The 15,240-nt window shown below is 38.3% G+C and overlaps 2 protein-coding genes across 7 annotated transcripts in view; one reads left to right on the forward strand and one right to left on the reverse strand.

The window, feature by feature from the left end:
* Positions 1-4,141, forward strand: part of celsr2 (cadherin, EGF LAG seven-pass G-type receptor 2) — an 83,727-nt gene extending 79,586 nt beyond the window's left edge. For 2 of the 6 annotated variants that reach the window (XM_081607181.1, XM_081607182.1), the window contains one exon: positions 1,545-1,754. In XM_081607181.1, the coding sequence (XP_081463307.1) occupies positions 1,545-1,572 (28 nt within the window). In that variant the 3' untranslated portion in view covers positions 1,573-1,754. The other 4 variants (XM_008409791.3, XM_008409793.3, XM_008409792.3 and 1 more) reach the window with 3 other exon arrangements.
* Positions 4,142-5,657: 1,516 nt separating this feature from the next.
* Positions 5,658-15,240, reverse strand: part of dstyk (dual serine/threonine and tyrosine protein kinase) — a 36,741-nt gene continuing 27,158 nt past the window's right edge. The window contains exons 8-14 of the mRNA XM_008409794.3: positions 12,260-12,389; positions 10,621-10,777; positions 9,288-9,420; positions 9,091-9,204; positions 8,012-8,126; positions 7,008-7,142; positions 5,658-6,229 (exon numbers count right to left, since the gene is read on the reverse strand). Of these exons, the coding sequence (XP_008408016.1) occupies positions 6,042-6,229; positions 7,008-7,142; positions 8,012-8,126; positions 9,091-9,204; positions 9,288-9,420; positions 10,621-10,777; positions 12,260-12,389 (972 nt within the window). The 3' untranslated portion in view covers positions 5,658-6,041. The remainder of the gene's footprint in view (positions 6,230-7,007; positions 7,143-8,011; positions 8,127-9,090; positions 9,205-9,287; positions 9,421-10,620; positions 10,778-12,259; positions 12,390-15,240) is intronic.

Below are 15,240 nucleotides of genomic sequence, written 5' to 3' on the forward strand. Positions count from 1 at the left end.
ACTTACCGTTTGTCCTCAGTGACTGTTGTTTTCATCGATCACTGCCACGTAGATTTAATGTCCAAATAAACACAAGATTCTCTAATACATGACACAAATTTAGAGTTCAAACCACTACGTGACAGAACATTAATTAAGTCGCTGCTGAAGGAGTTTCTGTTTTTTATGATGCACAACAGACATTGGCCTCTTTAAATTACATTTAATCTAATAACTAAAAAAGCTTCTGGCAACACGAGTTAATTCAGCTGAATGTTGTTCTTGGTGTTCTTTTCAACCTGCAGTTTTACGGCGCCCCCAAGGGGACATGGGGAAAAAAGGTCTTCTGCTTTCCCAGACTCCTCTTCCTCATGATCAAATACATCCTGGTCTATTTGGTATACAGTCACAAATGTCAATTTAAACTTTCAAATACTTACACGTTTAAAGAGCCTCAGTGAAAATGTGTTTATTATTGAATCTTTGGTGCAGAAATCTGATTGTACAGTTTTCCTCAGACAAAATAAGAGTTTTATTAATTTCCTGAAGGCAAAGGATTTTTGTTTATATTCTTCGATTTGTGATGAGAAGATGTGAAAAGTCATAAAATAAATTAACAAATCATAATCTCTCATAGGCTGCACAGTGGCGCAGTTGGTAGAGCTGTTGCCTTGCAGCAAGAAGGTTCTGGGTTCGATTCCCGGCCTGGGGTCTTTCTGCATGGAGTTTGCATGTTCTCCCTGTGCGTGCGTGGGTTTTCTCCGGGTACTCCGGTTTCCTCCCACAGTCCAAAAACATGACTGTCAGGTTAATTGGCCTCTCCAAATTGCCCCTAGGTGTGAGTGTGTGTGTGCATGGTTGTGTGTCCTGTGTGTCTCTGTGTTGCCCTGCGACAGACTGGCGACCTGTCCAGGGTGAACCCCGCCTCTCGCCCGAAACGTTGGCTGGAGATGGGCACCAGCACCCCTCCCGACCCCACTGAGGGAAAAAGGGTGCAAGAAAATGGATGGATGGATGGATAATCTCTCATAGAAAAATAAATTAATAAAAATCCAACTTTTAACTTGAGTTCAAGTATTTGTTAGAAAAATAATTCTGCTTTACTAAATTACTGGTGTCGTGATTATTGATGCACCTAAAGGTAACTTTGTACGGTGCAAGATCCGTAATGCTGCGGGCCTTCAGAGGCTCTGAGAACCTGGTTGGTTCATGTAATTTGATTTAAAGTTTTCAACGTACATAAATTAAATAACTATTTAATATTTACATTCAGAATTTGAAATAATTTGTAAACAATAATCTTCATAGTTTGTTGTGTTGCCATAGTTACAATCTGATGCTATCAGTTTAATTTCTGTATTTAAGCTCAGTGTAGATCTCAGCAAATAATAACCCATAATCAGTTTTATCAGCCCTGATTATTGGTAAAACAGATCATTTAAAACGCCTGCATTAAGAGACTTTTTAAAGTTTCTGAAATGCTTTTTGGCTTTTCTAACAACCATAAAAATCAAATATCCTAATTATTCTTCTTTCTCTTCCCTTTCCAAAATCAAAACTCACAGATTTTTATTCTTTAATTTTGCCCCATGAATTTCTGATCCAGAACCAATCGGGATCTTCACATCCATTTAGCATCATCATCATCATCACCTCACAGTCTGAGCCTCACAATTTTACCATCATTTATCGTTTCTTCTTCCTCATGTTGTGCCATCTTCATCCTCACTCTTCGCTCATCCTCTTCCTCACATCAGCCCTCCCGCCTCTCTGTCTCCCAGCAGCCACTGCAACAACAGCTCCATGTGACCCCGCTGATGGAGGGATGTGTCTTTGCAGGTCAGAGAGCCTCCCTCCTCCTCTCCACTCGCCGGACTCCACCTTGAGGAGAGACGACGCCTCTTCGTCATCACAATGCGCTGAAAGTGTGTGAGTTCATATGAGTGTGAGCCAAACGTCAGGAGTCACACGGATAAAACAAGCCTCCCTTTAAAGAAATTTTGTTTACATACTTGAAGAAATGCACTTTTTTTTAAATTTGCTGTCCAGATATGTTGATGGTCAACCTTTTTTTATTTTTTTATCGTTTTCTTTTTTTAATTCCTGATTATGAAAACTGTTTTGAAGTCTGTGTCTGGGTGGGTCGTCCAGACGTCCGCCCCGACGTTCAGGGAAACCTCTTTTTGTCATTTTTTAACTGTTTTGTTGGTTGCTGTGAGCATCTCTGTGCCTGCCGCTGCAGGAGGTCAGACTCAGGCGACTGAGTCAAACAAAAAGACAAACATCCGTCAGCTTTGAGTCGTTTATGTATTTCTGTGTGTGTGGACGTTGAACTGAACTTCAGGAGAAATTAGCTGATTTACGCCAGACATTAACATACTCTGTATAAAAAAAAACCACTATCTTTTTTTCTCTCTCTCTCTGAAGGACAACAAAATCTGATATTTTATGTTGTAGGTCAGTCAGGATTACATAGATTATTTATATTTGTTAAAATTGACAATAATCAGAGAGAAGAACTTTTAGATAATTTCTGAAACATTATTTAAAGGTGACCTATTTTGTTAAATTCACTTTTTGCACGTTTTTGTTCTTCCACCAACTGCTTCTAAAGACAGCCAAAGTGCTTAAAAACATCTGGTAGTGAGTTCGTGTTTCCTGGTGTCTGGAAAATGAGCTGCTTCAAAAACCTCCAGATTAAGTCACATTCAATGGGCACTGCGCTGTTACCTAGCAACCCCAACCCAGCCCATTGCCTAGCAAACCAAGAGGAGCTCCAGCATTTTGCTCAGCTGGTTTTATCGCTGTATGCGCTGAACAATGGCTGCTGGAAAAGACAAGTGTTTTCTTGTTGACTTACCATCCAGAAACGACTTGCTGCATTCTTGTTGGTTTTGCAGGATGCTCCACTTCTGCTTTTCAAAGATGTATGGTGTAATCATGGAGCAGCAGTTAATTTGGATTTGAAGTGACAGTGCGTTCTGAAAAGAGCTCAGCAGACAAAAATCTCATTATCTAATGATTTTCAGCTCAACAAAATGTTTTGTACAGCCAATAGACCTATTTAAGTTGTTAAAGGAAGTATAATGGGTCACCTTTAAATTCAGAAGTTGACATAATTTCTCTTAGTATTTGATAAACCTTTACACAGATATTCTGTACTTCCTTCTTTCCTTAAGGTTTTTCCCAACAGTTTGCTGTAGTTTTTGTCCCATTCCTCCTGTCAGCAGCAGGTTTGGATTGCAACTCCACCGTTCATTTAGTTGTCTTTCTCAGTAATTTATCAGAATAATTAGGATAAAAAATGATTAGCTTTAACTTCCTGGCTGATGTCTTTAGATGCTGCTTCAGTATTCCCATATTTTCCTTAAGATGCCATTTGTTTTCATGAATTAGATGGCACCCTTTTTCCTCTAAAAGTAACAACATGACCAATGTTAGTCTCATTGGTCATAATAATGTCTCCAAAAATGCAGTTCTTTGTTACTGCTTCCATATTTATCATACAGGATTTCCCAGATAGTTTAAAGCATTAATCTTTTGGTTTGTAAACTTCTGATTTGAAGAAATCAGTACAATTCTCTTTGTTTTATATTTAGGAAATATAAATATTTTAACAATCCAAACGGCCAAACAGTGAAGAAAACAAGGTAGTGTGTCTTTATACATGGTGTATTTCAATCTTTTCAAATGCTCCATATAAGCTACATTTTGGTCGAATCTGCGCAAGTAGGAATCAAAAGACGTTTAATGAATCTTCTGTTTGTTGGTGTGAACCACTGGGAGCTTGTTGCTACAGATGCTCTCAGATTTTGTCATTAAATATGAGGGATGAACACGTTTGAGCTCAGTGACTAAACGGCTGTATTTTATAGACTAGACACAACTATGACTTTTTGTAAAAAAAATAAATGCGTGAGCTGTAATCCATTCTTCTGTACAGAGCAGCCTGTAAATGAATCAAGAACATATCTTTAATGTATTTAGAGAAGCTCTGAAGGAAAGCTACTGCTGTTGTTGCCATTTTTTTATGTATAAACTACATGCCATACAGAGAAACACTGCAGAATCATTCGTGGTGTTATAACACGATGTCCAAACAAAGGATTGTCTCTTTTATTCTACTACTCCTGTTTTTACAAAATAAAATGTTTTTGTACCACTTTTGGCTTCAGTTGTTTTTCCCTTTACAGACCAAAAACCTGCTGCAGCATGGAGGAGATTCCTGTTGCAGCTTCATACTTATAAGAGTTTTACATTCTCCAAGTGTAAAAATTTTATTAGCCTGAACCCTCAACCCGCATTTCAATCTTACCCTAAACCCTTATCAATCAATCAATCCAATCAGTCCTCACTTCAACCTTACAGTTAACACCACCTTCAACCCTTCACCTCAATCTTTACCCTTAACACTCGCCTTAATCCCCACTTCAACCCTACACTAAATCCAACTCTCCAATCTCACCTGAACCCTACCATCAACCCTCTCCTCAACTCTCATTTCAACTGTTTACCTACTTCAACCTTTGCCTCAACTTAACCCCTCATCTCATCCCATCGAGGTGCTTGGCTGCCACATGAAAGGGTTAGAAGTCATTTAACTCACTTAGAGACATAAGTTTTTGAATCTCTTTGGGCCACATCAACCCCATTAACCCTTAATTTAAAATCTCCACCTGGATATTTTTGCTTATTTTAATTGTGCGCTGTTCTTTAAATGTCCTGTGAGTAAATATATTTCCCCATTTATCCATAACAACTAGAACTTTCAATATCTAGCAAGTTATTTTCAGAATCTACCGTCTATTAAAAGATTGCCCCTCATTAACTCCCTGCTACTGCTGGGGTGAAATTACCGTAATAAACTGATATTGGCTGGAGAGCCAAGTGTGGCGGAATTACGGTACTGCAAATTTGTCTGAAACATTTAGGACTTATAGGGTTTAAATTGCACTACAACCATATCTGACCCCTCCCCTAGTAGGCACCATGACCTGCCTCACACTAAACCAATCTGACTTCTTCCCAAACGATTCCTTCAGGACTCTTCCTCTTTTAGCCCTCCTTTCTCTGAACCTCCGGTTTTCAATTACCTGTGGTGGCGCTACGTAGCTAGAGGAAACATGAAAACCTCTGAAGACCAGCGTGACGTCATCAGTCACAAAATGTAAACAAAGTGTGGTGCCAGATTTTAGCGTGTGTAGTGCTAAACTCGCACATTTTAGCTCTATTTACCCAGAATGTTCTGCACTGGGGGGGCTGTGGTGGCGCAGGGGCCCTAGTCCTCATGCTGGTGGTCGCAGGTTCGATTCCCAGCCTGGCAACATTTGCTGCATGTCTTCCCCTCTCTCTCATGACCCTCTTGTCAAACTATTTTCAAATAAAGGCCACTAAAGCCAATAAAACCTTTAAAAGACAAACAAACTTAAATTCTTTAAAAAAAAAAAAAAAAAAAAGAATGCTCTGCACTGTAGTTTGCTTTCTGGTATTGGAGCGCTGTCCGGTCCGCATGAACTGCTCCAGAGTTCACTTTAACTGAGCCGAGTCCAGAGTTGAGTTATGCATTCACATTTTCCCAAAATAAACTGAACTTTCTACACAAACGAACCAGTTTTATTAAAGCAGACTGAAACTAAAACTTCAGTTTACTCATTTAACCCACCAAATAAAGAAAATCCTTTTGTTGTAACAGCTCATTTTATTTAAAAAAAAGATGTTTTTGAATAGATGCAGACAGCTTAAATACAATCTAAAATTAATCTTACACATATTTTTGTAATACTGGGAACAAACTACTTTTTAAAACAATTTGCATCTAGTAGCATTTCAATGTTGAAGTAGCAATTAGCACTGTAGCTACAATGAGAAAAGTATAGTGTGGAGTTTGTATACAAATACACGAAAGGCAATAAAACACACGTTTGCATACTCTTGGTTTCCATGAGCTCCTCATAAATAATGCAAATCCACCACCGCTGAGGTGAGTTTTCATTGGTCCGTTCATCTCTGCTTTTCATAAATACAACAAAAATCAGGTTTCTGTTAGTTTGTCTGGAGTGTTTTCAGTTTGAATCCTCCAGGCTGCTGCTCTTCTGCTCTGAGTTGCAGTCGCAGAGTCGATGCATGATGCTCTGCAGGCTGGGCTGCACGATGCCGAGCAGCGGTCTGAGGGAAGGGTCCCCGTTCCAGCAAGCCTCCATCAGCTGCCAACACTCCTCGTCGAACGTGGGAACCCGCTCCGGTCTGGATCCTGGAACGACGGACGTACAGGGAACCAATCACTCAGAAACTAAACCACAAACTGACCCAGATCGATCCTGAATGATCCTCAGACCGTAAGAACGATCCAGCTGCTGTCCTGCTGAATGTCCAGCAGGTGGCAGTACAGGCTATATTCTGAACTGTCCAGATTCAGACAGTAGAGATGTAAATAATTATTTTAGTTATAAATTATCAAGGCGATTAATCGGATTTGATAATCTATAAAAATCGGCACATTCTGCAGATCTTTTTATTTCGAACCTTTTTTTTTATGAAACACCAAACACATTAAAAGATGCAAATAATTAACTTTAATTTTTAAAACAAGAAAGCAAACATTTCACTGTCTAAAATACAGTAACAGCATTCCTTTATCATTTGTAGTAAGTGATGCATCTGCAGCTAAAAAATATATCTAACATCAACATGTGAAAACCTCAGTCCTTTAATAATCGGACAGCAAAAAAATTATTTTAAAATATTTTTTTACCGAGTTTGAACCAGTCGATCTTTACAGACAAAGATATATTTTTTAATCTTAAAAGAAAAATGTATATCATTTTTTCTTCATTCTGCTGTGAGCATGTTGCCTTCATTTGAGCCTCTGTACCAGTTCATAATTAATCCACTACTAAATTAATTTATGATTATTTCAATATTCAAGTCATCATGATTTACCTGAGAAGTTCGTCTTTCTTGTTGCTAGTCAACAAGAACAGACACAAACCAGAGCTAAAAGCTCCCTCCTTCACGAGCGACATCTTTACCTTTCTTGACGTTGTTCCACAGCTGGTCCTTACTGGAGCATTTCTCAAAGGCTTCTGGGAGTTTCACTGAACCAGTGCAGAGATACCAGAACAAGATCCCGAAGGCGTACACGTCCACCGAGTTATCGTACTTTCCTGTCGAGAGAAAACATCCGAAATTAGGTCCTGCATTTGTCTGAATGTTGAAGAGCTGCGCTTAGACAGCTAAGATGTTTTAAGTAGAAACTGGTATGCAGTGGTTCCCAAAAGACTTCACACCTCAAACCTTTCATTCATAAATCTAAATGTATTTAATGTGACAGACCAGAACAAAACTGTTTCAAAGTTACAAATGAGTAAAAATGAGAACAATCTGAGGAGCTGAGGGTGGCTGTGGCTGGGAGCAAAGCTCAGCAGTCTCAGGGTTGTGGATCCTCCAGCAGCAAGTCGACGTGCCCAGAGATCTGCATGTCGCTGTAGGAGTCAAAGTTTGCGAAAATGACTCCAGTTTATGAAAAGAAAAATTATATTTAACTTCAGTCAATTTACCCTGACACCCCAAAGTAAATTCGTACCCCGGGAAGCTAATGAAATGCGTGTCTGTGATGAACAAGCGCTTCAGAAACTTTTATTAACCTTTACTGAGGCGTGGGGGTCTGCAGTGACAGATGCAGCTTTCTGTGACATCAACAGTTTTACACGCTTCTCTGAAGGACATTTAGCAGCTATAAAACGGGTCTACTGCCTTAAAAAAGTCTTCTTTAAAGTCTTGCTACAACATTTAGGTCTGGACTTTGACTAGAGTCAAGAAAACTTGTCAAGAGGCTTGAAAAACCTGAGATGGGTACGGAGGATCACGTCTCTGAAGGGGAACGATCTCAACATGCAGCCAGAGGCTGCACCATTTTCCCCCCACAACCAGTAACTACTTTATGTTTGTCCAACACAGGAAATACAAACAAAATACATTCAGGTTTGTGGCTGAAATGTGACAAAACGTATAAAAGTTAAAGGGACATGAATACCTGTGAAGAGCTCTGGAGCCATGTGGATGGGAGTCCCAACGATGCTGCCAGACATCATGGCCTCGGGTTTGCAGAAACCCAGATCAGTGATCTTTGCACGATTCTGTTTGTCCAACTTAAAGAAAAACAGGGAATACAATGGTTTAATTAAACAATTTGAAATAATTAGAGCTGCAACTAATTTGAGTAATCAATTATTCTATCGATGATTAATTGCACACATTCTGAATATTTTTCATTAAAAAACTTAAGCCTTTAAATGCAACATTATCTGCATATTAAAAGATGCAAATGAACAATTTACATTCTTTTTTACATAAAGTCAACACTTTACTGCCTAAAATATCTAAAATGCAGAACAATAGTGTTACGCCTCATCATTTGTGTTTTACTTTAACCCTTTCTGCTGGACATCAGTGCAATGAAGCTAAATAGATTTAAACCAGGTTGTGGTAAAACTGTGACGCTTCAGGAGTTCTGGGTAAAACTTTTAAAGACAAAGAATGTCTTTTTACATCTTAAGTGCAAAATGTATATATTTTTTTAGTTTGTTGTTCTTTTGGCAAATGGCAGCAATTTCTTTTAGTCTGTGTACTCAGGTTAACGATTAATTACTAAATTAGTTGCTTATTTCAATAAGCAATCATGATTAATCGGTTTATCATTAATTATTTTATAATTATTTTATAAAAATAATTATAAAATGTTTACTAAAGTATGTGATATGACTTATAAGAGCTAAAAAAATGTGATGTGAACTGCATATTACCAATAATTACCAAACAATTCAATTTGTAGGACAAATGCTACTTTAAGGACTTTTTAATAAATCAGGAAATTTTAATTATGATGAATAGAAATTTTACTGCAGAAATGAAAAGCATAAAATCATTGAGAACATATTCTCAGATCAAAAATGTAACATTTTCTCAGACTATTTTGTAACTAATGAAATTAACACCTAGTTGTCATGACAACAAAATGGCAGATTCAAGCTATCCACCTGTTTATGCGCCGATATGTGTCACACAACCCATAAAAGGCATAATTAGTTCACTGCTTGATTGATTTGAACTTACCAGAACATTTTTTAGTTTAATGTCTCGGTGTACGAGGCCCTGGCTGTGCAGGAACCGGATCCCCTCCACCACATCCAGGGCGATCTGCAGCCTCTCTCTGAGCGACAAACCAGCCTGGTGCATCAAAAAAACAAAAACTAACTCAGAGTTTCTGCTTTGTTGTTCTCAGTCAAGAGTTTACTGCGTCATCAAGCGACCTTTAACCCGGTGTAGAGATCTCTGTGCAGTCGCTCCATGATAAGCAGCACGGCGATGCTGGAGCCGTCTCCGTAGGTGTGATCGATCACGGAGCCGTGCAGGTCGACCAGCCGCTCGTGCTTGGGCAGAGTCCTGCAGCAACAGCGCAGAAAAAACAAAGAGATTCCCGTCATGTAAGCAATAAAAACCTGCTCACGTTTTATCTGAAGGTAAACATTTAGTTTGCATCAGGAGCTCAAAAATCTGAGCCCTGATGCTGCCGTTAGTGATGCACTGCAGGTCTGAACCAACGTCAGGAACAGTTTTCCCATTACAGGGTCCGGTTCAGCCTCCAGAGCAAAACTAACACCAGCTCCAGTAAAAACAAGTCATTTCTCATATTATCCTGCAGGCAGCTGAAAGCAGACGTTAAAAGTTTTCATGACCTAAAAGGGTAGCAAAGGTTTAAAATAAAGATGCAGCTTAACCACAAAATTGCGTAAATTGAAATTACAGAAATAATGGAAACAAGGCAATTTTGAAAAAAAAAATTTCTAAAAGGTTTTGGCTCAAGGATGAGGTGGTTTTTCATCAAAACATTTTTTTTGCATCACTTCAGTCACATAATTGACAGTCGTATGTTGCCACTGGCACAAATCAGGAAGTAGACAACAGGAAGTGGTAAAAGGAAGATGCCTTTTGATTTTCAGACATTGTGGCTTGTTGCAAAAAAAGACTGAAAGAGGCGCCGACGACTAATGAGCGCCAGCATCACGGCTGAATTATGAATATATTTACTGCAACTGTTTACATTCGTCGTTGTTTTAATGACTTGTTGCATGAACAAGCTTTCTCACATTATTTTAATTTAATTTATTTAATGGAAACAGCAGAATTTAGACCACAGGTTCCCAAAATGCGGTGCAGGGGCCATTTGTAGCCTTCTGCAGAATTTTGTGCAGCTGATGCAAATCGACACTTTTTCCTCTTTAGAGCATTTTTGAAAAGAAACTTTTAAATAAAAATCTCTTTTACTAAACTCAAAGCATTCAGCCCAAATAAGGAAATAATCAACTCCAAAAAAAAAAGTGAGAAACATGTCTTACAACGCAATCATGCAAAACTTTTTCTGTTTTGTATCTACAATGATTTAAATTGTTACTTTAGTTTATTTTTGAGGAGATAACTTTTTTTTAAAAAGCACAGAAACTTTGATTTAAAATACTTTTCATGACTTCCAAGTGCTTTCAACAGAATGGTTTAGTCTCTTCCACCGATTTGGACAAAGATTTGTGCATATTTGTACTGGAAACGCAGCGACTGCGGCCCTGATGCTCATGAATTGTAGCTCACCTGGTGTAGTGAAACTCCAAAGCCAAGTCGTTCCAGTGTTTATCGTCAGGAGGAATCACAGACTTCAGGGCGCATGGGTAATGACCTCCCCAGTTGTCACACAGGTACACCACTCCATACTGGCCCCGGCCCAGTTCCTTGCCAAGCTTAGGCTTGCCTGTGAGAAAACAAAAGCCACGAACTCTGGTACTGATAATAGACAATAAAGGTGTGTATATTTGTAAAGCTGCAGGATAACTTGAGCAATCCACACCCAGCAGTGGCATGTTTGCAATAAGAAGAGAAGAATAGCAGCAAATTTCTACTATTAATCTGCCACTAGTTGCTGCTGAGGCCGTTATCAGTAGGACTGCAGATAGAGAGACTGTGTTACATTCCTGGTGAAAACAAATATCCAGACTTACTCAAGAAGTGCAACAGTTAAACAGCTGCTTCTTTAAATAAAAAGTGGGAAAAGACTCATTTCCTTTCCACTTTTTAAATGGATTTGAACTCTGTAAATTAAGACTCAACGTTTCCTCAACACTTCAGGGTTTTAGTTTTTGATCCGTCAGATTAGAGAATGAAACATGAACTGGATGAGATGAAGACTTTTCTTCAAAAAACAAAACATGATCTGGTTCTTGCACCAGCTTGAGGAGGCAGCATTATGTGTTCTCCAGGAACATTGAGCCATTTTATAGCATAATAAAGTAACTATTTTACTTTAAATTGTTGTTATACAGTATACACATTTCTGGAAAACCTGAAGAGCCCACTGCAGTGAACCACATTGAAAACCTCCTGGTTTTAATGTTGATTTCTGAACTCTTCCCGAGTTAAAACATTAGTGTTGTTGTTTCTAAATGAACACAAACTTGTTTTCTTTGCATTATTTCAGGTCTGAAAGCTCTGTGTATTTTTGTTGTTTTGACAATTTCTCATTGTCTGCAAACAAATACAACATTTTTGCTTTGAATTTCAGTCATTTTGTCAGTAATTCATAGAATAAAATAATGTCCATTTTACTCAAACATATATCTATAAAGAGTAAAATCAGAAAAAATGATCATTTTAAGTGCTCTCTTAATGTTTTCCAGAGTTCTCTCTGTGTATATATGATATCAAAAATCTTTGACTTTGCAAATTAACACCTTGAAATTGGGCCTCTGTCTCTTTAAAACCTCCTGCTTTTCCCGACTCTCCGCCTTCAGGAAGTCATCACAACATGGCTCCTCTATTAACCCTTTACCAACCAGCGTTTAACTAACAAGCAGCTCCTATAACGAGCTCAGCAGGACTGCAGGTCCATCAGGTGTTTGCCAATTTCTGCTGGCTAGTCTGCAGGAGACGCGGGGAAGATTGGAAACTCCAGCTCTGAGGAGGAGATGTGCCTTCGATCCCTCCAGGTGTTTTGCCCAGCTGATTGGTTGCCATGGAGATGAAAGGTTTTTTTCAAACATGCATGAAAGAATCAAGGCAACGAGAATGTACTTGACACCACGACTTTGCAGGTTAGCACACTGTTCCTCTGCGGTTCTCGCTTTGTTTACATTCTGTGGTTTAACACTGGAGTTCAGCCATTAACCCATTCATCTGAAGAGAAGTTTTACTGGATTCGGCGTGAACAAAGAGAGCGGGTGGTTGGCTGGTGACTCACCGTGCAGCAGCACGTCCCTCAGGGAGCGGCTCTCCAACGACAGCCGGGCCAGCCGCGGGGCGTGGTCCTTCCTCACACGCAGCCACAGGTCCTCTGTGCGCTCCAGACGACCCGTGTGACCTTCCTCCAGCTGCAGACACACAAAAAACATTAACACCTCCTGTTCACCATTTGATTAAAAATATCTCCTGTAAAACCTTCAATTTGTTGTAACATTGTTCTAATAACATCAATATTTATGAGAAAACAAAACGCAGGACAAATCCCTCCATCTCCTATTATATTGTTTTTATTTATTATTATTAATAAAAACACTATAATTCAGATACAAGATAACATGTTACAATATGTATAACTTAGCAGTATATTTAAGGTTAATATTTGTTAAAGTAGGAAATCTTAAGACTTTTCAGGAATCGGATGAAGCCACAAAGTTTCACATAATTTAAAGATAAATAGAAGCTTCAGCTTTTGACAAAAACAAAAACAAAAAGAAATGCTTATTTTGTCTGTCACCTGATTTTTTCTCACTTTCTCTAAACTGGATTATTGTTAGATATACAAAGTTTTAACAGCTTTCTATTTATGCTGTTCTCAGGGACTAAGACCTTTGATGTAATTATTCAGACTCCTGACTGTTGAGGTCCTGAAGTTCACCCAGTTATTGCCTAATAAATGCATTTATAAACAGAGTGTGACAGTAAATAAATGTCCTCAGGTTGAGCGTAAACATTTTGGTCTGCAGCTGAAAGATTTTTCTCAAAAGGTTTTCAGTGTGTTTGGATATTAAACACATTCAAAGTAAATAAAACTGATTTAAAACCTGAAAACTGATCTCAAACCTGCTATATGGCTTAAAAGTAAAATCTCAGATATTTTGATACTAAAGTTGGATTTCTAAGTTTAATAATTATGTTACTCACTTTTTTTTCTAAAAAATAAAAAATAAAATCACAAATGACCAAAAATGACCAAAAAAAAAAAATTTTTATTCAATAATTGATATTTTTGAGTTGACCTGAATTAAAGTCTAAATAAATAAAATAGGTAAAAAAAGTTTTTGTGTGGGTTAAAATCACTCTGAAAACCCAAGAAGTGCATTGGTGGGAAAAAAATCCACATTTTCCAAATATTAAATCTTCAAAAACAGAAAATTGGAATAACTGATAACTTTACATTAGCACTAAACAAGCAAATTATTCTGAATAATAATAATTATATGCAACCAAAACCAACTAAATAACAGATGAAAACAATAAAATATGGCTATAGAAGACTAACAGATGTAAAATAATAAAAAAAAACTGTTACATAGTTAAAAATTTAAAATGAAGTTGAACTGTACTCAGATCCCACGTAGTAAAAATAGAAACTTGTTTATGTGGGAAGGTAAAATATTATATCTAAAGCATCAAACAGCAGCAGAACAAAAACAAAAAGCCAGACTTTAACATCAGAGGCTTTCTAGAACCATTTATTCAACACCTGCAGCTTTTGCACTATTTTACATTCATGTGCAGCTATAATCCTTTTTTAATGCAAAGCCACGTTGAGACGACAGCAGGAGTTCATCTCTGCAGGTCCTGAGAGCTCAGCTCGTTTTCCAGGCGGCGCTGTGACAGACGGCTGCTGACGTCATTTTCATCGCATGTCTCTTCTGGGCTGAATGTCCAGCTGATAGCTGAACGCAATCAGCGCAATTATTCCCTCCGAAACATTTCCAAAGCCTCGATCCACATCGCTGCGTGTATAAGATGGTTATGTTGATTGTAATCAGTTTCACTGCACCTCGGATAAACAATTAGCGAGTGTGAAGATGTAGGCGGCAATGTGAGCCTTGTGATTATTATTAAAATAAGTCAAAGGAGAATGAGAGGACGAACACAGGTCTATTTCTGGGCTTCAAAGGCAATGAGAATAAAAAACAAACGGGCTCGGTCACTCTGCCAGGCTGATGCAGAGAGTTCACAGGCTTTCAGAGCATTTAGAGCAACTGGCTGCAAATCAATGCCATCAATCAAGTAAATTATCAGAGTAATGCAAGTTTATTAGCTGAGCAATGGGTTTATGAAAGCAAGTAGGAAAAACAGACAAAACGGAAAAAACCTGCACAGACAGGTGGAGAGCAGCTGTTCTAGTGTCATTATGATCCGTTTTACTGAATTTAACTTAAATTATCATCATGATGTTGTTTTATTAGTTTTTACTGTAAATGTCTGTTGTCTCTGTCCAACCCAGGGGCGTCAAACTCATTTTCGCTTTGGGCCAAATAAAGATCATGAATGCTCTTAAACAGCTGATTGAGCCTGAATGTATTGATAAAACCTGTTCAAATACTGTTATTCAACATGTTTTCAGTCCCTCCAGGATTTTGAGATTCTTTTTGTGACTTTTTTGCAATAAATATCAAAGTGTTTGTAGTACTAATTTGGAAATATCTGCGCTTATTTATGCTGGTAAATGCGACTTTTTATGTCTCGCTGTACAGATCGTGGACTATAATCTGACATCAATTAAGGCTGAGGAAGCTGTCTAAGACATGCAAGAAAACTTTTGAGAAAAATCTGCAATAAACTCCCAATTATGTATTAGCACAAACAAGTGTGGGGATTTGTTGATTTTCCACGACAATTCTCAAGAAACTGGAGGAACTGATTGATATTTTGGCAGTAAATCGACAAAAACTGCATTAATTTGACTGATAACATAATTTTTAATCACTTAGTGTTTAGTCTAGAGGGCCCCATTAAAAGCTATGGCGGGCCAGATTTGGCCCAGGGGCCTCGAGTTGGACACATGTGCTCTAACCTTACTTTGCTATAAATAATCAAATCCTCGAGATCAGAACTTCAGTCTTGTTTTGCGTATTATGAAACTTCCCCAGCTTCAACAAACTGGGTCCACACTAATAAATGACCGCCGCCGCTGCGAAACGTCAACTTCAGCGGCTAAGACAATAATTTCAATCTGTTGTTGTGAAG

This window comes from Poecilia reticulata, chromosome 5 (assembly GCF_904066995.2).
Source record: "Poecilia reticulata chromosome 5, P_reticulata-male-v2, whole genome shotgun sequence".
In the NCBI taxonomy this organism is placed as follows: Eukaryota; Metazoa; Chordata; class Actinopteri; order Cyprinodontiformes; family Poeciliidae; genus Poecilia; species Poecilia reticulata.